This window comes from Pteropus alecto, unplaced genomic scaffold (assembly GCF_000325575.1).
Source record: "Pteropus alecto unplaced genomic scaffold, ASM32557v1 scaffold86, whole genome shotgun sequence".
Taxonomy (NCBI): domain Eukaryota; kingdom Metazoa; phylum Chordata; class Mammalia; order Chiroptera; family Pteropodidae; genus Pteropus; species Pteropus alecto.
Window position 1 is genome coordinate 2,139,402 of NW_006442109.1, and position 25,195 is coordinate 2,164,596.

General features: G+C 35.8%; 1 protein-coding gene across 1 annotated transcript in view; it reads right to left on the minus strand.

The window, feature by feature from the left end:
- Positions 1 to 332: 332 nt before the first annotated feature.
- Positions 333 to 25,195, minus strand: part of TMEM260 (transmembrane protein 260) — a 57,366-nt gene continuing 32,503 nt past the window's right edge. The window contains exons 8-16 of the mRNA XM_006920151.2: positions 23,080 to 23,163; positions 21,818 to 21,932; positions 20,383 to 20,552; positions 17,385 to 17,556; positions 15,503 to 15,651; positions 10,071 to 10,247; positions 8,656 to 8,709; positions 7,043 to 7,133; positions 333 to 2,900 (exon numbers count right to left, since the gene is read on the minus strand). Of these exons, the coding sequence (XP_006920213.1) occupies positions 2,631 to 2,900; positions 7,043 to 7,133; positions 8,656 to 8,709; positions 10,071 to 10,247; positions 15,503 to 15,651; positions 17,385 to 17,556; positions 20,383 to 20,552; positions 21,818 to 21,932; positions 23,080 to 23,163 (1,282 nt within the window). The 3' untranslated portion in view covers positions 333 to 2,630. The remainder of the gene's footprint in view (positions 2,901 to 7,042; positions 7,134 to 8,655; positions 8,710 to 10,070; positions 10,248 to 15,502; positions 15,652 to 17,384; positions 17,557 to 20,382; positions 20,553 to 21,817; positions 21,933 to 23,079; positions 23,164 to 25,195) is intronic.

Genomic DNA, 25,195 nt, shown 5'->3' on the forward strand with positions numbered 1-25,195 from the left:
CATGTCGGGGGTTAGACTACAGGAAACCCCTTCTGTCAGATTTTGTGGTTAAGCACTAGCCAAGAAAAAGTAAGAGAAAGAAAAAGACAGCAACTTATTTAACCTCACACAGTAGAAAGGAAAGGATTCTTCAAAGTAGTGGATCTGGGAAGGAAGCCCAACATCCCAAAATCTCAGCTCAGTTTGCTATTTTTTCATTTACCGATGGTTTTGGGAAATTTAAATAATTATGATCCTATCTACTTTGGGCCATCATATGATTGTCTTCTCAAAGAGAGAGTGGTCCAAAATGATTGCTGGACAAATACAGAATAATCCGCGCACCATTTGACAACAGTCAATACACAAAGCACATTTATTCAGACACATATATATATAGCTCCACAGTACAGATAAATTTAAAAAGCAGATATTATGATAAGGGTCTTCATTGGCCATTCCTAAGGCTATACATAAGAAATATTACTTTTGATAAGGTTCCTCCAACACCACATGTGTAGATGCTCAGATGAAGATTTACATCCATACATACAGATGTTCAGAAATAAACATGATCACCTCCCATGAATGTAATCTCTTTTCTGAACCAATAAAGACAATGCATTTCTAGGGAACATTTATTTGAATTTTATTACACTTTTTTTTTTTAAAGAAAAGTAGGAATCATAATCTTACCTAATTTCTTTCAAATGGATAAACTTAGACAATTTATCAATGCTTCTCTAAATTTTTACACCACACTGAACTCCAACAGGTTTTTGTTTTAAGGTGAACCAGGTTTTCAGTTCTTCCCTGTGGAGAAGTTACTTTCAAGTCAGTGAAAGTTCTTGGCCCATGATTAAAAGTCTTTGCCAATTAGTACTCAACAACTTCAATTCATTTTTTTCTGGTTCAAGATGAGTAGGAGCCTAATAAGGCTGTGATAAAAGGGCAAAAGGCACTGAGAGCCAAAAGCGGATTAATGAGCTCCTCCATTTATTTGTCTTCCTAACAGCTGAACTGTTACAACTATTGACACTCTTCAAAAGGTTCCGCTCTGAACCCTGTCCAGGCGCTGCAGGCTCCAATGGACATCTTCAAATCCAGAGAATAGAGGGGCAAGAGCTTCCCCCGTGTGGTGCCAAAACCAACAAAGCCCCATGGATCAGGTAATGAAACTTCAGCTTTTCCCCCTTTGAGATTTATTTACTGGCAGCTGACAAGGGGCAAATTCAGCTCGAATTGTGCAGTCAAGGCCCTGTCAAGCTTTTAGAGGCACCCTTGTCTTGAAGCACCTTCATGACTGGCATTTCACTCAAAAGCCCTCGGCACTGGTCCTTAACAGCTTATGACATCACAAAGGACACTCCAGACAGATGCCTACATGGCATCCTGCAGCATTTTAAAAGAGAATTAGTGGTTTTAATTATGGTCGTAGTATGAAAGGGAACCATGCAAGCACCACAGGAGACCTTTGATCAGACCCTTTTGCTAGTACAATGCCACGGAACTGTGACTATTCCTGGTAAGGGGCCTTTTCTTGCTGAATGACTCACCAGTGATCTTTGAATGCAGACAAGCTTCTAGCCCTCCCTCTTCATTAGTGAGCATTTCTATACAGGGGCCTATATAGTGCTCGGAGTCTAGGAGCTATACAATTGGGGGGAAAAGAATCCCTACAGATTCGGGCCTCTACTTAGGAAGTGCTGAAGGACTCTGAGTGACTTTATTCATTAAAACAGGTTGCTATTAATTAACTGTCATAATAAAATAAAGAACTATTATTTGCATTTCTTACTATGTTCTCTTTAGTAATATGTATAAAAGATGCTTGTAACAGAAATGAATTTATTGAACCACTTCCCCATCCTCCCCCTCCAATCCCCGCCTTTTTTTTTTGCATTTTGGCAGCAGGAGCCTACTAATTATTGGGCCAGATTTATGAGCCCAAATAGAAGTAAAACATAAATATAAAATTAATTAAGGAAATCCAAAATCGTTTTTACTTGTCAATCAGTTTATGCAACTGAAAAAAAAAAGCAAACAATGAACTAGCTTTATTTTTCAGTGCTTTCAAAGAAATAAGAAAATAAAACCCCAACTTTTTTCAAAATATCATCTGGCTGGTGTTTAGCTTGAACCATGAGATTGTGTAACAATCATAGCTACTCAAAAAAAAAAAGTATTCTAATTTGCTACATAACAAGATTCGCTCTTTAAAACATTTTTTTCACTTTTGGGAAACAGAAAATGTCTTTGGTCTGGTATTAATGTTTTAAGAATTTAACCTTCAATACTGATTCCGATAAGCAGGGCCCATAAAAGATTCACGGCCAATATTTTAAATATACTAAAAGAATCCATTCTCTTTCAGAATCTAATCAAGCTAAGTCATTAGGTAAAACATTCTGGAAATTGGGAGAACTTCTGAAAGATTCTTGCTGAAATGCTAATTTAGTAAACATGGGCTAAACAGAATTTGCATAAATAGCACAGACTCAGTTACTAAGCCTCCCGGGAAACAGTACTGCTGTACCACGTTATTTCTATATGGCAAGTGACTTAGTCTGTAAATTGTTCTATACATCTCTTTTCTTGGAGGGAAAACTTCTGACCCCAGGATTTTGGAAGCTGAATGATGAGCAGGTTTTTCACATTTTGCTGTCTCCGATGTTTTTCATATTTCTCAGACTTCGCAGTTCTTTTCTTAGGTGCTTTAGAGCAACTGAAATATCAGCCAGCTGTGGATCATTCGGTGCCTTCTGAGTGTAGAGATGGAAATGTCTGATGGTTTCAGATAACAAGACTTGGGGGTCTGCTCCTCTTTCCTGAAGGCGCAGCATCCGCTCACAGGCGATGGCATAGTTCTTGTGCCAATTCACTGGGTGTTCCTCTTGTATATAGACAATCTCCTTATAAAGCTGGAAAACAGCAAAAATGTTGGTATTTCATTGTTATCCCTTGACTTTTTTTTTCAAAAAACGGAAAACATAGGAATTAATAACACAAGAAAAAAAAATCCAAGCGGCCTACAGTAAAAGTCTAATCATTGCTAGGCCATGCAGAAAATGCAAGGATGTTACTGTAATTATTACAGTAGCAGGAGGCAAATGTGCTTCATCAAAAACTGCTTCTGGGGTTTTTCAGATGTTGCAGAGGGAACTTAAGACACACTGTGTCAGGACAAAATGCTCTTCCTCCAGAAAGATGTTCTGGCAAAGGGATTTAGTTCTAATTCATGGAAAGCTATTTACTCAATAGGCAGAAAGGTTGAAACTCTACACTTAGCTGTTGGAGAAAAAAATAGCTTTCTTTAGAAAACTGCATGGAAAAAGAACTTGAAGCAATTTAAATTTTGTCCCTTATTTTTACATAAATTTTCCTCTATATTAAAAACAACAGTAATAACAATAGCAATGATAAAATGACTCAAGCAAATCCAGCATTGAACAGGCTGAGCCTAACAGAATTTAAGGGGTATCCTTAAAGCAAGATATTGAAAATCTTCATAGATCCTATAATTACAATTTTGATAGTGGGAACTTTGCCCACAGGAATTAGGAATTTTGTTTTTCAACATCAGAGATAGTATTATTTGGACAGAGTTAGAATTTTTGATATGGAGTTATCTAGTGGAAAAACTCAAAATTTAACAAAAAAGTAGATACAAATCTGCAAAATGGAAGATTACATTTGTTTATTTGGGAATTTCACAGCCTTCTTGAAGACTGTCCAATTGGAATTACATCTGCAGGAACTTGAGTTTACCAGTAGACTCTGTGACAGCACAGCAGAACAAGTAATGATGCTCTCTCCAGGAACAAATGCTTTCAAAATCAGAACTGTATTCGTCTCAACATTCAATTTAAAAGGACCCAATATATTATCTATTTCCCCAACTCCTGTTCCAGAACAGACAAAAGCATACTTAACCAATTTTTAAATAGTACAGACACAAAAAATTCCACAATCCATGTTCAAGATGTCATTTTGATATTTAATAATCTTCAGTCTTCAAGCTGCCCTTTAAAGCAATTTTCCCAAGTCTTCACTCCATAAAATAGGAAAGAGTCATCTTGCATTTTCATATGCATCGAAACTATGAAGTTAGCCTCCCACCTCTTCATTCTCTTGGTAAAATATTCTGTCTTTCTCTACCTTCCTTCAGTCTTTTTTTCTCTACTTGTTGCTTCTCTTCCCTAGTCTCCCTCCAGTGAGGGCTGTGTGTAAAGTACGGGGCATGCTGCCTGGCCCAGAGCAGGCACTCAGGAACTATTCAGGTTCTTTACTTCTCTAAATTTTCAAAATCTTCCTAGGGTTTTAGAGTTCAAAACAGAGGCCAGTACCTCGATGAGCATTTCCCTGGTGGCTAAAACGAATGAAAGGCTCACTCATGACCTCCCTGCTATAGTCTAAGACATCAGAACAACCATACTACCTTTTTCTAGAATACTTCGTTACTGACACGTCATTCTCTTATTCTGGATGACCCACTAAGCCATATGTGCCATATCTTAAGAAGCCAGTCATTTCTCATCATGTGGAATTATATTTCCTCCTCTGTATGTGTTAACTATGACATTAGTCTTGGTGGACTGTATCACATTTATTGGGGACATGTTCAACTTCTCAAATGTATTCCTAAAGATAATAGGGCTACTCACTCCCTACTTCTCTACTACACCTGAACTTAATGTCCCCGAGCTTAATGTTCTGTATGAACTATTGAACAGGATAATGTCAATAATGAGAATGTTCTTTTATACTTAATGAGAATGTTCTTGAACAACCAGTACTGGGGGGTGGATTTGTGTTGAGCCATCAAGTATTTAGCCCCATTGGCTTTGGAAACAATGTCACACATCTGGAGATATATGCAAAGGAGATACCAACAGACTGTGCTATAAACTTGTGTTTACTGACAAAGGTAAAGCTTACAAGCCCAAAGAGACAATAAATCCAGGAATTAGCTTCAGTAATGGCCTAACAATTGACCATAGAAGAGACAGACTGCTGATGAGAATGTAAAATATTTGTAATCTCAGATTTCTCCCAACTAAATACTATCTGTTTTTCAAAGAATCACAGAGTATTTGAGATGAATAGGGTGTGATGTGACCAGGATATGAGAAAGAATTTAAAGCCCACTTTTTTTGTTAAAGAAAAAAATCAAGGCTAGGAAAGGTTAATCGGCTTACAGTTGACAATTAATGGTGGAATGGGCCTTGAACTTGGACTTCCCACCTGCTAGCATGCTGTCTCTTATAATCTATTCCTTGCTTCCCTTGAGTGGGTACCTCAAAGGTTGTGTCATTGTCCCTGTGGTTCCCTCTTTATGGAATGTCCTCCCTCTCCCACTCTCTCACTACTCTGCTCCACCATCTGTCTGGCTATCTGATCTTTCAAGATGAAACTCAAGCGAAATCTCCTCTGGAAGCCTTCTTTCCCTTCCTTACCACCCTCCCCTGCAGGAGGGTGTACTCAGGTACAGCTCTCTGTTCCCACAGTACCTCTGGAAACCTCTCATCACTTACAAGACTGAACTTAACTAAGGACTTTATCTTCTCTCTCTTGCCGGCTATCTTCTTGACAGCAGGGACAATGCTTGATCATCTCCACCACAACATCTGATACAGACTGGGTACTCAATAAATGGTCTGTGAGTGACTGAATAAATGGATAAATAATGAACCAATGATCACACGGTTTTGGAGTAAAATTAGTTGTACTGATGGGACACCAGGCCAATTTGATTTAGCACCAAACACATGCCTGGCTGAGCAGACCCACAGCAACCTAGAGATAGCAGAAATACCTCAATTGCTCATGGATATAGCTTCTGGGCCCTGTTCTTACTGGCCAGTGCCAGGATGTCTGTTTTCCACCAGGAGGCTCCAAAACTATCTCTGAAGGTATTTAAAGAGCCTAGTCCTATAAATCGCAAAAAAGCAGGGACTTGTTAAAACATCACTTCAGCAAGCCTCTGCTCTGTACAGCAGGTCCTCGAAAAACATCATTTCATTCAATGTCATTTCATTATAACGCTGATGAGATTCCATAGAAACTTAACTCTTGTTTATATCAGTTAGCCTATGGTAAAACTGGTCTTGCTGTATATCATCTCACCTAAAGTTGCCGAACCTATTGATGACATTAAGTAAGGATGTGCCGTCCTCTCATTTCCCATCACAGATGACCAACTGTGCAAGACTCTCAGTGTGGCTGGGCCGTCTGAAGGTTTGTTTGGCTTCTTGGAGCCACAGTTAAAAGACAGAGCCACTCTCCAAGAACTATCATTTTTCTCCTGAAATCTCAACCAGCCACGGCCCTTTCGTTTCAAGTGTAGCCAATAGAGGGCAACTTGTCAGTGCTTTTTTAAAATAAAGCCATTATATTGGTTTTCCATTGCTGTTGTAACAAATCACCACAAATGTAGCGGCTTAAAACAATATAAATTATCTTACATTTCTAGGGTCAAAAGTCATAAAATCAAGGTTCTTGTAAAATCAGCAGGGCTGTGTTCCTTCTGAAGGCTCTAGAATCTGTTTCTTTGTCTTCTCCAGCTTCCAGAGGCTACCTGTACACTCTACCTTGTGGTCCCTTCCCCCATCTTCCAGGCCAGCTGATCACATCTTCAGATCATTCTCTCTGACCTCCGTTTGCATTGGCACATCTCCTCTCACTATGACCCTCCTGCCTCCTTCTTATAAGAACCCTTGTGACTACATGGGCCGATCTGGATATGATCCAAGATAATCTCTTCACCTCAGAATCTTAATTACATCTGCAAAGTCCCCTCTGCCATGTAAGGTCATATATTCACAGGTTCTAGAGATTAGGGCATGGACATCTTTAGGAGGGGTCAATATTTTGCCAACCACAGCCATTTACTTTAGACATTATTTGTGAAACAGATGAGTATTTTTCCACTTTCTCCACTGCTTTATAATGCCAGATAAAGCTGGAAACAAAAAGTAAAACCTCTACTGTGATATACTCCCTCTCTATCCCAAACGATCACCACCGCCCTCCCATCATTTATACATATAAAAGTATAACATACGTCATATGCGTGACTGTAGAGTTGAACTTTCACATTTGAAGGCACATTCACAGTTTCTGCCAGGTTAAAGATAAAGAACGGTGTTTTCATCCTGGTGGTGGAGTTGCGGGGGAATTCATTAAAACCATGTTGTCACCTTCACATTCAAAGCTAAGTCTGCCAGACTTTTCCATTGATAAGGAACATACAAAATCCTTTATTGCGTTATTTTTACTTCTCTTATATCCACAGACATTTACTCTGAGCCAAGAGTAACTTCCTCTCCCGCCCCAACCAAGACATTGAATTGAGACTGACTGCCAATTCTTTTAGAATAAAGCTTATGTTCGTCATCACTATTATACATCATTTTTCCTCCAGGTGTACATTATTGTTATGCAAGAGCGGCTGGGAAGGGAGAGACTTGCTGAGTGTGTCAACACATCCCTGAAGGTGCCCACTGCAATGGCTCATGCCACGTGTGACCAGCTCTTGAAAGGTGGCTGCACTCCTTGACCACATGAACTCATCCAAATTGTATTCAACACACTGATTAAGTCAACACCTACTTGAATAATAATAACCTGCTTTCTTCTTTTATGTGATTGTTCCCCCAGCTTTCCCACATTCTATCACAGTGAATAGTGCAAACATACAGTATATCTTTGATCACTGTATGTTCTTTAAAGCAAGTATTTGTCCCTATAACTAGGCTGATAACTTGAAATATACAGTTTTTTGACTTTTTCAAAAATACGACTGCATAAACTAGTATGTCTATTTTTATTATGGAAATGTATTTCTTAACAATTAAAAAAAATACTTTAAACTTATAAGTAAACACTTTATATATTGTATGCCAATTCTCAGTGCAAAGCACAGTTCCTGGCCCAGAGTGTTCATCTTTCCTTTGCTGTAGGAAATACTTTATATGTACTTAGTAACCCCATCTGTATCATTTAGAACTTTTACATTAATAATTGGGCCAAAATCTGTTGGCATTAGATATTTTGAATATTTTTAAATGACAGGAACCAAGAGAGTTAATGCATCACCATGAAGTGTTCCAAACAGGAACGTATAACATTTAGCACATTAATATTCAAATCTCTTTTAACGTGTCTGATTGTTCCCATTAGTCTGTGAGCCACTCAAGGGTAGAACTGTGTTGTATTCATATCTATAGTTTCCGTGCCTGGCACAATGCTTGGCCTCTAGGTAGTATTCAATAAGTGCTTAAGTGATTAACTAGCACATTGCACATGGTGATAATTATCAACTTCTCAATCAATTACACTCACTTTGGTGTAGTTGAAGCAGGAGACCATAGGAGTTATGAGTATTCCCGAGTCAGACTCCATCACTAGCAACTATGGGCCTGGGACAAGTAACCTCTCTACCTCCAGTCTGTTCTTTTGTAAAACAGAGATAATAACTGCTTCATAGGTTGTTGTGAGGATGAAATGAGATTATTCGTGTATAATTATTAGCACGATGCCTCAAACAAAATAATTGCTCGTAAATGTTATTTTTATTATCATCACTCACCCCTACTCCCCAAATGAAAAGTGCCACGAGCTACTTCTCTGCCATATTAAAAATAGAATGCAAACACAAAAATGCAGATTAGTCACCTTGCTTGCCACATCTCCTCATTGGCCACAGATTCCCAAGAAGATGGATCGAACCTGTAGTTATAAGAAAACAGCAACATTTTTCTGCCAGCTACATTTATTGCTATAGACATGTAACTTTGTTTTATAATCTCATACAGCAAATAAAATAGGCTGGATCTTGGAGTAGCGATAGGGACCAAAATAATAATAAACGTATTCTCCTAGAAAAGTCTAATCATTAGGAATTTGAGGTTTTGGTAAATGTGTCCTTAATCTGCATAATGAGCTCCAGTGCCTCATGGGAGCAAACAGAGGATTGGTGGGAACAGGCTGGAGGCATCTGGGGAGCCATCTGTTCCTAAGAACTGTCAGATAGGCAGAGGGGCAAGGCTGGGCCTTGGTCGCTCGGTCGACACATCTAAGAGCCGATGAGCCGTGAAGCAAGAGGGATAGGTCTGAAAAAGAGGGGACTCACGGCTTTGCTAAATTATTGCTGGAACTAGGTGGTGTTCAAAGAACAATGGCTAAAGCATTGGCTGGTTTTTTTCTTTCTCTTAATTAAAATTTCTGTATCTATTTTGATGGAATGAAGATAATGAGCGATGTTGTATACTTGAACTGTCATCAACTGTTTACAGAAGAGGTTATTTTCTAACTTTTCCTGATGATGGTCATAGAGTATTTTGATGTAGACATACTTATCCATCTCTGGTGCAGAGCAATGTGGTCTGTTCATATTGATTCAAAAAGCCTTTGTAGAATTTTTCATGTGATCTTGCTATTCTTAAATTATGAGCAATAATTAGTTAATATTTAAATAATTCATATTTGTAAACACAGGCAATGGAGGCATATTTCTTTAGATGGTGACTTGTTTTCTATATGGGAGAGAGTCAACTCTATATATAAATGTTTCAAGGAAGACCAATCATGCTCAAAATAACATAATCAGGCTGATGACAAAGAACTATGAAGAAAAAGGTACTCACGTCCCAGTGTTCCCTATGGAGAAGTTATCTGCCATTCTTGAAGAAAATGTATATGACAAGTGTATGCATGTGGAAACTAGCATGGGCAACACAGTGCCTTTTAAAGCTCTACCACATTTAATGAATCTCTTCCACTTTTAGGATGTAGGCTGGTAAACAATATAGCAATTCAAGAGGTGGGAGTGGAAGGTGCCATGCATCTAACTGTTGTGTCCACTTGACTACAGCCTGCCTTTCCTTTCCATCGCCCCACCATTCTTCAAACATGAGGACAAGAAATGCATGATCTGCTTTTCTATTATGATACTCTGTGGGCAATGAATGACAATATTAACAACTAATTTTAAAAAGTCCAAAGAATTAAAAGGCATCTCAAAACTTAGTAAGTTTTTTAGTCACACAAAATTGCTATACTGTGTTGAAAAATATAACTGCTATTCATACCGTCCATATTCTTCAGTCCAGTTATAGATATTTCTCGTAAGTTTAATCCATTCCTCAGGGTTGAATACAATCTCTGAAGGAACTAATTTGTCACAAGAACCCCATGGCCAAAGTGAATAGTTCTTTTTCCAGGTTGGGTCACCTTCATGAATTCCTATGCAAACGAATGTTTCTTTTCTATTGAAAACATTAGAATAGAAAAAAAAAACATATTTAAATATATTTTTAACTTAAAGTTCTAAATGTTAACTAAATGTAACTCAAACGGTCATTTTTAACTCCTTAAACCTTAGTTACCAATAATCACTTGTGAACACTTAAGTTTATTTAAATATTTCTCAGATAGACTGTTGGATATTTATATTAATGTGAAAAATCTGTTTGGGGGACTTGGGCAAAGCAAATGATAAAACCTACCTGATCGTAATATTATAATAAATCACTTGCAGACAAGCATTATTATAATGAAAACTTCTGTGGTCCTGTCTCAAGTGTAAACATACATATTATTTGCTATCTTCTTTTACTTTACGTGGAAACACAAGTCTTCATTTGTGTTCCTACTTAGAAGTAATCTCTCCTTCCTCAAATGTCCATCACATTTTTCCCTCTTTTATCATTACTGTGTTACATTTATTATTTGCATTTATAAACCTTTCTGAGTAGACCAGAAGCATCTCGAGGATAGGCTATCTTTGAATTAACTGAATTCCACATAGCATGATGCATAGCTAATACATAGCTAATAAAATTGTTGAATAAAATTCGATCCGAATAACAATTGGGAACTTCAAATCCTATAAAAATTTGTAATAGAAATTATTTAAATAAGCTTGGATTTAAAAGCATTGTAATTAAAGAGCTCTATACCAAGTTGTGCTATATGCCTTAAAAAGCTATTACTAAGTAGGAAAAAAAAAAAAAAAGGAGCATATTAGAAGAAATTACTTGAAAGTGAAAAATTCCATGAACTTTGAAACAAGATACTTCTGGCTTAGATTTTAGATTTATTCTCACCATTTAGATCTTATGATTTTAGGGAAATTACTTAACTACCGGTATTTAGTCTTTTTACCTGTAAAATGGGTATAACTCTTCCAAAAGGTGTTTAAGACATCTGATATAAAGTACAGACTTAAAACATAAGAGTTCTGATTCTGGGGAAGACGGCACTCCACCCTATCTCTCCCACTGCACACATCTATAATTCCTGGGCAGAATATAGGGAATAGCTATCTGAGGACTCTGAAAAGTAAATGGTAGAAAGGAGCTGGGAAAGAGACCAGAATTCTAAGTTCCTCCAAATCTGCGGTGAGTTTACCTTTTTTCCCCTTCCAGTATTGCCTGGCCTGGACTCAAAGGAAGCCCGAACCCTAGAAGTACATACCAAAGGAAGCCTGAACCCTAGAAGTACATACAGTGGATAAAAAGAGCTACAATAAAAACTTTTTCTTGCCCAAGAAGCAGGAAAGAGAATGTGTAACGGTTGGAGGCAGCAGAGACAATACCCTGGATATTTTCCTTCTTTCCTTCCCCAGGCAATACTGTACCAGCAGCAGAGGCAGCAGCATCATGATAGCAATGGCAACAAGGCAGGTTCCCAGAACTCTGAGGAAGGGAACACTTCTCTTTAATCAGAGGAACTGTGGTTTCAAGCATGGGGAACAAATCCCCATTGCTCTTTCTTTGCCTCTCTCTGTCCTCCGGCAGCCTAGCCCCAAATGTAGACACAGTCACAGGAATTGCATGGCAGAAAAGGGAAATTAAAGCCCCAGCTTTCAGTTCAGAGAACCAGGAAAGAAGGCTCCAGGGAGCTGGAAAGTATTGGGGTGAACAAGAAAGCAATCTCATAGCATTGTGTATGAACTCCTAGTTTACCTCTGAGCATAGCATGCATGGATCTGACCCTAAATGAAATGTGAGAAATAAGCAACAGGACAGACTACCACCCAGGTCCCAGACTGGGTACTGAGTATCACACACAAGGACTGATCCAGATAGATGGCACTGCAAATGCTTTGAAAACAGAACTGACATTGAAACTACAGTTCAGAGAAGACAGGTCAGAATTTGCAGTCTGAGATTAACCTGGCTGATGTCCTGTTCAACAACAACAAAAAACCAACATTCTCTTTAGGATTTAAAAAGACCCAAATATTCAAAATGTTCAGGATGCAGTCCAAAATTACTCAGCGCATGAATAACTAGGAAAATCTTACAAAAGAAAATACAGTCAATAGATATCAGTTCCAAGATGACATAGATGCTAGAATTGTCAGACAAAGTCTTTAAGATAGCTGTTATAACCATGCACCAAGAAGGGCAAATACTCTTGAAATGAATGAAAAGGTAAAAAAACAAGAGTTTCTTATGATATCTATAAGAAACTCACTTTAAATATGATATAGGTGGTTAACAGCAAAAGGATAAAAAACAATATACCATGAAAACACTAATCAAATTAAAACCAATCAAAAACCCCAGAAAGATTTTTTTTTGGTAAATACAGAGAAAGGTATAAATGCAATTCAATGAAGAAAGGATAATGTTTTCAACAAATGACATTAGGACAACATGACATTCATATACAAAAACAAAACAAAACAAAACCTTGTCCAATCTCCCCCTCCTTTACAAAGGTAAAACTATAGTAATGGAGAAAAGAGCAGTGGTCGCGAGGCTTAGGGCTTTGGGGACAATATGACTACAAAGTGGTAGCACATAGGAGTTCTGGAGGTCACGGATCTTTTCTGTATTCTGATTGTTGCCAGGGTTACACAAATATATATATGTGTTATAATTCATAGAACTGTACATCAAAAAAGGTAAACTTTACTACATGTTAGAAATAAAATAATGGGTGTTCAATAAAGAATAGATTTCTTCTTTTTAAAAAGTACCAATTTAGAGAGCTTTCATATGATGCTGATGGTCCAATGCTTTGGGGTAAAAAAGATCAAGTGCCTTTCAATTGTTCATGTTTTTTGACTTAAATTCTCCGAATTAATAATTCAAATTTCTATGTCCTCTATAAGAAAACTACAGACACAAATGCATTTGTTGTAGCCTACAATTTTATGATACTTAAAAAGATATCATATGAAGTATCTACAATAGTTCAATTCTCTTATTAAATTACAGTACACATATCTACTAAAAATATTTACAAAGGGTTTGTAAAGACGCTAAGAAAATGGTTTTGATAGTCATTGAAAAAATAGGATTCTTCCATATCATGCTTATGACTTTGTAAAAATATGCATTTTTGATGTATTTGCTATTTCTGAGGGATAGGACCATACTTTTTCTAGTTTAAAATTTTTTCTTATTCTGCAATGAACATATACTATTTTTTAAACTAAAAACTATATTTTAATAACTGACACCAATAAACTACTTATCCTATGACCTTGGTTAATCAAAAATATTAACAAAAAATCCATGGGCCAGAATGTTTATCACCATGCTGTATTATAATAGCAAAAGTCTAGAAAAAATAATGTACAAAAATAAAATATTTGTTAAGTTATCATGAATCTATATGAGAATATTATAAGGACAAAAAATGATGGTAATGAAGACCTTTTATTGAGTACATGAGGAAATGCTCATGAGATGATATTAGGTAGAAAAAAAAAAAACTGGACAGAAAACTCAATATTATCCCAGCTATGTAAAGTATAGTATAGTTGTATGTGTATGTGTATATAAATAAATAAGTTGTTAAAAATGAATGGAATCCAAAAAGTTTACTAAAATGTTAGCAGTGGTTGTCCTTGAAAGACAGACGATACTGATGTTGACTTATCTGTGTTGTCTAGCGTTTTTACAAGGAGCATGCAATAGTTTTGTAATGAGAAAACGCCTCATCCATACCTCTAGGATAAATCCCTTCACCAGCTGGGCCCTGCCATCCCTCCATTCACCCTCTCACCTAGCCCTCTAAGCCCTGAGCTTCAAACACCCCCAGTTTCCCCAGAGCTCAGCAGGCCCTGTCCATGACTTTGCACATGCACGTCCCTTGAGTCAGCCTTCCCCGACCCCCGTGACAAATTCCTACTTAGCCTTTAAGTCTCCAACATTTTGTCCATACTAACATTATTACACTTACCAGATGATACTATATCTGTTTCATAGTTAAGATACTACCTGAAACCCTCTCCAAAAGACTGTAACACTAGGAATCGTGTCCATGCAGCTGTGGCTAGTATAGTTGTTTGGACACGCTGGACACCCAATATTTACTAAATAAATGTTGAAAGAATGCCCCTAGGCAGAAGTAATTGCCCCTCACCCATGCTCTAAGAATGCTTGGCCAATATTATCAATTAAGTCACCATTCAGTAGACACGTATTGAACATTTACTGTGTCTCACACTTTATAAAGCTTTGCTAATATAGAGCTTATCCCATCATATGGCCAGCTGTACTCATGTCTATGTATATATGCAACTAGATTGCAGTCTACTTAAATTTGGAACTGAGTCTCATTATATTGCCAAGACCTAATATAAGCTGGAACATGGTAGATTCAATAAATATTTGTGAGATTGAATTAAATACAATTCGCCAAAAAAAAAAAAAAATGCTTATTTGAAGATGTTAACAGTTCTTAATATTTTATTCCAAAACAATTAAATGTTACTCTCACAGCACATTTATACCCACAACCGTCGTATTACTTCATGAACCACAGTAAGCTTCAGGCTCTGAACACCAAAACTATCATATTATTATGTTCTTAGTAAGGGATAATTTAACTTTGCAATTTACAAAGACTTTCTGAAGTCCCTTTTCTAAGAGAATAGAAATTAGGAAATAAGTTTTTCTTCTTCACACTCTGGACCATCCCAAGCATTTCAAAGATAGGAGAGATGTTCAACACCCACTGGAGGAGTTATTTATTCTTGACCTTAACTATGAATAATTTTATGTTCTCAAGTACAGAATTCAAAATTCTCATGTTATCTCAGCCACTATAACTGTAGGTGTTTTTCTTATGTATAAAAATGCCTTATCCTTTATAAAAGAATCCTTAAGCTATTTTTATATAGTTATTATTCCTGAAAAACATTTCCTTTACACTTAAAAGGGGGCCATGGTATTGATCAGGGGAAACTATAATTGCTTGCGATCCACCTGCAATGATTACAAGTAGACAGGCACATCTCCAATTCCTCCGAATTGTACTAAGATCTTATTTGTTATTCTTGCTAATCTGTCTTTATTTTTCCTTTACCCAGAACAATAACATTTATTTCTGCCTGGCCTCATTTATGCACAGATATTCAATTTAATTACAAAGATAATCTCACCGGTGACAGGAAAATAGGTGTAGAAAATTGGTCTTTGGATGAAGCACAGCTGTTACATAAACAATTTTAGAACAGCTTAAGATTTCAGAAAAGCTATTATATAAAAAGAATGCTTACTGTTTATTTATTTCAAGAAAATGATAAAGATTAAATGTGACCATTCCACTAGGTAATATTCCTTCCACAGGATTCCATCGGTTCCCAGGAAAGTTGACACCTGGTAAATGCTTTGCCATCTTGGGTAAATACCACTCATAAGTCATCATCTGCCAGAAAAATAACATATGATGTCATACTTTTAATATACTTCTTTAAAAAATCTCAAGTTTAGCAAGTAAAGCAAAAAGAATCCTAAAATATGGATATACTGATTAAATATAAACATAATCGAAAATAACTTACAAGCACAATCGAGGTATGAGGTACTGACTACTCTTCTAACGACTTAAACTTGGATTTCATGTCTTAAGTTACAACCATTATTGGTAAGATTAGCATCTAGTTTTATTTTGTCCTCATGCATTTGATAGACTACCCAGAATGCCCTTCCCCCATTCTTATACTCAGAGAATGTGTACTCAAACTTTCAGAACCAGCTTAAACATCATTTCCTCCATGATGTCCTCCCCAGTTTCCATAACAGAATGAGATACTCCTGGACATTTGCAGCTCTTGGCCTATTTCTCACTAGCCTGCGAGCTCCTAGAGGGAAAGGACTGTATCTTCTCATCTTTGTGCCTGTGCACCTAGCACACTATCTGGCATAGAACAGTTCTCAAATTACGTTTGCCGAAGTTGAAGACACCTACAGAAAAGCTGCCCCAGACTGCTGACATCATTGAACTGCTTGTATCATCAATCATAAAACCAACTATCTCCAGACTACTTGTTATGAGATTAAAAATTCCACTTTAAGTTATTCTTAATTAGGTATTTTGTTTCTTATATTCATATGCAATCTAATTTATGTGATATTTCCATTTTATAAATAAGGAAAATCATTAGCCCATGTCATACATCCAAGAAGTGACAGGATGAGGACTTGAATTTAGTTCTGATTAACTTCGAAATCCATGCTTCTCAACTATATCAGTTGCCATCCCAAAGAGAATTTACAATCATACTGTGATAACTTATTATCAACAAATAACCTAGCTTTTGTCAGAAGCTAGACTGAAGATCAAATTGATCAATTAGTATACTTGCTATAAATGCAAACTGCTTATAAAAAGGTATAATTTGCAAATTGCCCAATATTTGCAAATATGTTTATACAGTATTCTCCAAAAAAGTTCTAATTATTCTTTAATTCAACAAAATTTATTAAATAAGTTTTGTGCCTAATAATTTATTCGACCAAACTAATCACAGTATTTTTTTAAGATTAAGAATTTCTCTTTTCCTGATGACTGCTCTAAAAACATATTCCCTTTTAAGTATTTGTGGTTTAAATGACCTTATAGTTGAAATATATTTTCTCAGTTCCACAAGATTGTGTTAATAGACCTCAAAATTGTTCAAGTCCTCTCCAAACATTTTTTTTCATAAGATCATCAAAGTTTACATAAAAATTCCATAGCAGAATTGGGGTTAGTAATTTCTATTTTGAGTGAAATACTTACTTACCTGTAGTATGACTTATTTTATATTCAGCCTAATTTATTTTAATCCCTGGACCAGTGGGCAGTATTAATTTGAATGTAAAATAACAATTTAAAAATAAATTTACAATATTTTCATGGTTTGTTATGTGAACTAAAGACCTAGGATATTATTTAAATCTAACATGAAACATATTAATTCTTAAAACATTTAGTTTAAATAATGAGGCGATTCATGACTTATACTATTAATTAAAATAAAAGAATGTGACATATAGTCTACTTAAGAGTGATCATGATAGCTGTACCTATCCACTGTTAAAAAAAACTTTTTTAAAAACATGTTTTTAAATAATTACAGTCACTATATACTAAGTATATTTTTTTCATATACTTACTTCCTGATCCACTAATGAAATATCTGGCCTCAATCCCTCACAATAATGCATGTAACGGAGAGAATTTCCTGGCAAATCTCCTCTGAGTAATATAATTGCATCATGAGGCATAGAGGCTAGAAGGTTCTTTGCAAATTTATCGATCACATAGTTGGTCCTTTGGTCACAAATGCTAAATAAATGAATCAAAAACACATTAAAATACAACACATTGCTTCAGTTTTAATAAGACTGGGCTTATTTTCCACCCCATTCTTTTCCCATCACACAATTTACATTGTGTTTCAAAGTATTCTAATTTATATTTTCTAAAAACATGCTTATATTTGAAAAGAGAACACTATCACTTAAAAAAAGAAGAAACTAATTGTGCAATTGAGAAAAAATCAGTATACCGCTTCACTTCTAGAATTTATAATTATTTCCATTAAAAGAGAATCAGTGCTCAAGGATAAGTCTTTTTTTCCTCAAAGTATATCCATCCAGTTTCACTTAAAAGAAGTAAGGTGTCTGATTCCACTTGGAATTAAGGTAATCTCATGTTAATTCCATTTAGTCCAAAGGAATATTTAGAAATGCAACAACAAACCTGTCAATTTCTGGCATAAATTGGGATGGCATTTGTCTGACTCTCTTGCAGGCAAGGTCGATCCTTTCTACCACTTCCCTGAACCACAGCCTCCCTGCGTTCCTCTCTCCCTTCTACACTGAGAAATCACTAGGGAATGAGACCCATGAGAAGGGAGGGAAGGAATAAATAGATGGTTGAGTTGTTTACTTCTCTCCAGGCATTATTTGTCACTGCCAACAACAGCAGTACCACTCCTTGCAATAGTGAAGTGGATGTTCTAACTTCAAAGAAAAACTGGCATGAATTCTGAGTGCTTCCCATGAAAAAAGAAAAAGACTACAAGAGTAAAAGAATCAAAAGAACTGAATAAGCAACGTCCTTCCTGTTATTATCAGGTCCATTACATTTAATGGTACTGAGAAACACAGCCTCACTGGGTTAGTGTCACAAAGCAAATAAACGCTTCCGGGAACAAAATATTATCCTCCCCTTTGTAACTGATGTAACTCTTGCCTCTTATGATTCCCTATTTTGCAGGGTGATGCCTCACATTTCACCACCCAGCAAAGTTGCCATCTACTCCATTCACCTGGGGCAAATAAAAGAATTAAAACAAAACCACCCAGCCTGTGCTGGCATCACCAGTGTTGAACCTGGACTGCCCTAAAGAACCAAGCCAGGAGAAGACTGGGATTTGAAAAAAGATACTTCTCCAAAGAGAATACAAGGCTAACAGACATGTGAAAAGAAGCTCAAGATCGCTAATCATCAGAGAAATGCAAGTTAAAACCACAATGAGACCTCACAACTGTTAGAACGGCTATCATAAATAAATCAAAAACAACAAATGTTGGTGAAGATGCAGAAAAAAGAGAACCCTTTTACGTTGGTGGGACTGCAAATTAGTACAGCTGCTATGGAAAACAGTCTGGAGGTTTCTCAAAAAATTAAAAATGAATATACCTTTTGACCCGGCAATTGCCTTTCTGGACATTTTATCCAAAGAAAACCAAAACAATAATTTGTTTTGCACCCCAATATTCATGGCAGCACAATTTACAATAGCGAAGATATGGAAGCAACCTAAATGCCCATCAACAATTGGATAAAGAAGTTATGGTTCATATATACGATGAAATATTATTCAGCCATTAAAATAAATGAAATCCTACCATTTGCAATGACATTGATGGACCTAGAGGTTATTATGCTGAATGAAATAAGTCAGACCGAGAAAGATAAATACCATACGATTTCACTTATATGTGGAATCTAAGGAACAAAAAGAACAAACTAATCAAAAACAGACTCACAAATATAGTGGACAATTTGGTGACAGACAGAGCAGAGGAGGGTTAGGGGGCTGGGAGAATGGGGTGAAGGGTTAAAGAAGTACAAATTAGTAGTTGATAGTTGGTCACGTTGATGGGGAGCACAGCATTAGGAAATGCAGTTAGCATTATTATTATGGCTAAGTGGAGAGCCAGGGGCAGGAGGGAGCAATTGGGGGGATCATTTAATGAACTACATAGATGTCTAACCAATGTACTGTATACTGGAAACTAATTTAAATAAATTAATTTTTAAAAAGGGTTGGGAACACACAAACTGTGGTCTTGGCAAACGCTTCTTGAGCTAGCTATGGATTTGGGTCTGAGGATGCCACCAGGCCTCCAGTGATGCAGCCTTCCTAATCCTGGTTCTACCCCAGTATTAGAAAGAACACTGGTTCTTCACAGTTAAGATGAAAGAGGAGGACATTTAACCTTTAAAATACCAATCAAATCTCATTATAATAAAACTTCAATGGCCTCTTCTACTTCTGTAATGTTTACTCAATACTGCTGGAAATAAACTAATATCTAAAACTTGGATATCTTTTATGTTAGACTGAGATTTTCATTAGAACGATTATTAAACAGGTTTTGAAAAATGCATAAAATAGTAATAATGCCTAAGGGTTAAGAAAATTTCAGAACCTTAATTATTTCAAAATAATTAATATTTACTACTGCAGAATAAACTAGATAAGGACTAGGTACTTCTCAAAAGATAAAACCTTTGAAACATAGAGTGAATTACTTTAGGGCATACAAAAAAGCCAAAATGTCTTTACTCTCCATCTACGTGGTATTTTAAATCATGGAATTTTCTTATACTCCAGATTCTACAAAGTATCTGTCTCTAGGGTTCCTTAGAGGAAAAAAATACAAAGAGTTTACCTGTACCACGTGAACCCTGTTTGCAACGCCCTGAAACGATGCATCACTCATGCAGGGACTGTGGTTCAAAGTTTCAGAACCACGTGCTCGGACCAAGCTGTCTCACTTTGAAAACCAGTGGAAGTTAAGGATAAAGTCCAAGAATCTGAATATCCAAATGTCTCTGGCTTGAGTGCTACTTGTCATAAAAATAACCATGTGTTACCTGTAATTAGAATATATTTGGTAAATTACAAAAAGAGTTGCTGAAAGCCATTCCAGACACTGAAGCCCACTGGTGTTCAGCACTCGGTTACTCTCAGAAACAAGTGCAGCCAAGCCGATGCCGGCGAGGACAGCCACCACCGCGTTGCTCTGCATCCAGAACCGTTCTACCTGTGAAAGAGGCATACAACAGTACAACCAGTCGACTGGTTTAGGCAATCAATCTGGTACTTAATTATTTAAAAAATATATTGCATACACCTAGTTGCTTATGCCTGCTGTCATTCAGGTCTTATTGACTGACTTCCCCAATTCAACTCCATATTATTTTTCCATTTTCAAACATTCCTCCTTCCCAGTTTGACTTGTGAATCTCCCTTTTTGGACCCACACATTCTTTTCAATATTATGGACTTCATCTTGAACTCCTACAATATGCAAGGTGGAAGAGGAGGAGAGATGCTTCTCTTTACTCCTGATGTCTTCTTCCACGTGAAGTTCTCCTGGTATAACACTCCTGGCCTCTCTCTACCGTCTCACTTATTTCTTCCTGTAGGATTGTAGGGACTGAGCTGACTGGGAATTAGGGAGCTGGGACTGGGCCTGCATAGCCCTCTCCTTTCCTCTTGGAAGTGAACTGCCCTCAGGAAGCACTTGTCCATGTGCAGACTCTACCCTGTGGCACCAGCAGAGTAGGAGCGGGGTAGCGGGGTGGGGGAGAAGCCCTCCCTGTGCAGCACTGTCTGTGACTAGTAGGTAGGTCTGCCTACTCCGGGATGCAGTGTGAGGAAGACCCTTGCCTTCAGATATAAACCACATTCTCTATGCTCAGGGTCATCAGTAAGAAAAGTGATTCTCCCACCTACTGTACTGGTCTATCTTATTTCTCAATTGATTCAGAACTCAGGTGATTAAGTAGGGTATTATTTACTAGGTCTCTTGAACATACACACACAAAAACCACTGCTTTCAGCAGTTAAAAAAGAGCTATCTACATTTACAGAGCTTCTATTATAAGGAGAATCTCAGAAATGGCAGCCAGGGAAAAACAAATGTGGTTGCTCTTCTGCATAGGCCTGGACTGCTGAGGTAAAAATAAGGGAATTTGTTAGTTAAACGCCCCCTAATCACAACCCATAAATTCCAGGAGAAATGCAGTAGTACCTATACCTGCAAGCACACCCATAAAATGACTAACTTAAATCTACTTTACATTTATTTTTCTAACTATTGTGTTAATCAAACATTGCATTTTTTTTTTTCTCTAAAATGAGGCCTTAGCCTTACTGGTTCAATAATTGAGCTTTGATTTATAATAATGTTATGCAGTTTTAACTGTTTCTGAGATAATTTGCTCTTCTACAAGATTTATGAGGGACAAATTTGTACATTCTTCACAAACTTCTGGTCAAAGGATATATCTAAATAAAACTTACCACACCCATGAAAAGTGGTTTTGAAATATCTAAATTTGCCCTCCAAGCAAAGAACAATGAATAAATGCAAAACATTCCAGTAAAAAGCCATATTAATGATGAGTTCTGTCTGTCCCTATAAACAAATGAAAATATGTCCAGAATTATTTATGTACATGAAAATAATATGACATAGTTTTAAACTATAAAAATATTTGGAACTATAAAACTTTCCATTTTTAAAGGAACAAAAAAAATCTTTTTAAAATCTGAGTTGGAATAATCAAAATGTAGTAAAAAAAACTATACTATAAATATTATAGACAAGTAGAAACTATGCAACAAAAGTTATAAAGTTATAAATTTGCAGAAGAAATACAAATTATTAACCTTGCTAAATTTAAGATATAATTGCCATATATAAAACAAGAATAATTCCATGCAGCGAAATAACAAAGATTTTAAAATAAAAAACCTCAATATTGGTGAAAATGTGGTTGTTTGAAAATATATGTTAGTCTGATCAAGAAAAGTTCATTTGATAATATATATCGAGAGCCTTAAAAATATTCACATTCATTGACCCAGTAATTTCACATGTAGGCATAAGTCTTTTAGCGATAACCAGAAATGTGGGTAAAGATTTATCCATAAAAATGCTTTGGTATTACTTATAATAGTAGAAAAAGTGGGGGTTATCTAAAGATCCTCAAATAGGAAAACATTTAAATTAATTCTCCTAGGTTATAGATTTTTAAATGATTTTAAATATTTTTTATGGTATAGGAAAATATAATGTGCTCACAATATAATGTTAAGTATTAAGGAAAGAAAATTATAAACATATATACTTAAAAATACATTCAACAGACTGGAAAGTAAATGAACAAGACATTAATGGAGGTTAATAGTGCTATTTTTTTTTTAGGTTTTCTTTTATCATTGGAGATTACTTTTATCTTCAGAGCATTCAAATAATTGCTTCTTTTGTAAAGCAACAGTAATAACTGGCTATGGGCAGAGTAAGGGATCAAACCAAAGTTTAAGACATCAAATGACTTACCAGTTAGGTTGTAATATATTTCGCAATCTTTCAATCATTTATTTGTAATGAGGAAAAAACTAGCTACATATTTGCTTTCATAAAAGTGATTAAAGTCATTTATTTGAAATATAAAATACTAGTGGCAATGTTCTACAATGTTCTACAATGACTCATTAAAAATATTAATTTAATTAATGAACACAGGAAAAATAACAGGAAAAGGAATTATATTACTCACTTTCTTGCTAAACATATATTTGCCCAAACTGCAAGAGCTTGAATGTTAAATGACAGTTCAGTCTTCATGTTTGTTACCTGAGAACTGTAAAAGACAATCTAACTTATTGCTGGCAGAAAACAAATTTTGTTAATCCCAAATAAAACATTCTTTGTAAAATACATGTGATTATGCAACGAGTAATTTACAGGATTGGCATCAGATTTTAAAATTATTTTGTCTTCTTTCAAATTCGGGAGAAAAAGTACCACAAGAAAGACTTGAACATTTCTTATGTAATTTAGGATAGCATCAGAACAAATAATTCTCCAGTATTTGTGATATTGATATACTGTACTGAAATTGTAAACCAATCTGTATTCTCGATTGGTTCAATAAGAAGTCATCTAAAATGGGTTTTTAAATTTGTCAGCAGTGCAAAGATGGCCTCTAGTGATTAGCAATGAAAAAGAAAATTAATTTAAACAAATCTTTTGGAGAGCCAATCATGAAGGTAAAAAGGACAAGAGAAGTGATCTTCAACCATTCTTTTCTAGGTTACCTTCTTCCTTAAAAGTTTTCCTTGTTTTCTATATCATTTGGTTCAAAAACCATTTAAGGAAGCTCCAAGAAATGTATCCTTTTTTTTCCTACAATTAAAATAAATTCTCCCATTAGCTCCATTAACTAATTAACTAATGACCATTTTCCAAGTGTTATCTGAGTTCTAAAACAGCTCTAGCAGTCTCCAATTTTTTTTAAAAAGAAATGATTCTACATATCATCTCAAAGAACTTTCTTCTCCCTACTGGCAATTTTACTGGAGAAAATGTGATACCATAATTATGGAAACTATACAATGTGTATTTTACTAATGGAGACTCATCTGCTATGAAAAGATATCCTCACTCATTTTTAAATATACTTTAAAAATTGCTTCCTACATGAGGCCTATTTCAAGCCATTCTTCAAAAGGAATGAAGTTAGTCTTAAAATTAATTCTTGGAGATCTGTTGCTTAAATATAAGCTCTAAAACATGGTCACTGCCTAGGGTTAGACTGAATAATTTCCTTGTACAGGGTTGCAATTTAGAGATATGCATAGGGAAATAATGTGTAATTTGCGACTGGGAAAGGGTAGATGATTAGGTTCCATCATCTTGAAGGATTTTCTAGTAAGTTAATAATGAGTTGCCTTTCTCGACACTCTTGTCCACCGAAAACAATTAAAGACTAGAAATTCTCTCAATCAAGGTGCTAGGATTATGCCTCCATTATGATTTGGTTAAACAAATTGTGCATGTGGTCATCACTTTTGACAAGTCTTTTTTCTGGGTATGTAACCTAACTGCTATTATTTCAATATAAAAGAGACCCTTAATTTCCCAACAGATGACTTTTATGTGTAACTAATAGAAATAGATGTCTGGTCTAGGATTGCTCTTGAGAGTTCTTTTGCGTTTATGTGGGATTTGTTAAAGCAAAATATACCAGTAATCCTCAGTGTGATAACAACCCCGAAAAGTAGGTGAAATGAGGCAGGGTAAAGTAAAAGCCCAGAGACATGGGCAAAGATGTTTTTTATCTTTTAAAGGGAAACTGAGCATCTTGCTACCTTCTCCCCAACAAAATAGAAAAAGGGACCACAAAAGTCTCAGTCAGACATAAAAATAGATGTATTTTAAGTCAATTGTGAAAACTATAAAGGTTATACAGAAATAATTGGTGGCAGGAAAAATATTTTTGAGATACAGTATAAAATGAAAAACAGGAGACTAATAAATCAGTATGTATGTTACTTAATTTTAAAAACAAAAATATAAAGAATATTGGAAGAATATAGACAAAATGTTAAATGGATTAGGAATAGTGGTTACATCTGCATATTGGAATTATAGTAACTTTCATCTTCTTATTTTTGCTTATCTGTATTTGTTAAACTTTTCATAATGATTATGTATTCTTTTTTTGGAAAGTAGGAAAAAAGGTCATTTAAAAAGAAATGAAGGAAAGATGGAAAGAAGAAAGCCAGCTGGCAAGTAAGCAAGATAGAAATTGTGAGGACTTATGAACTAACTCATATATAGAGTTGAAATGTTCTCCCTATATTTTTAAAATGGTTTTCAATAGTCCTCAG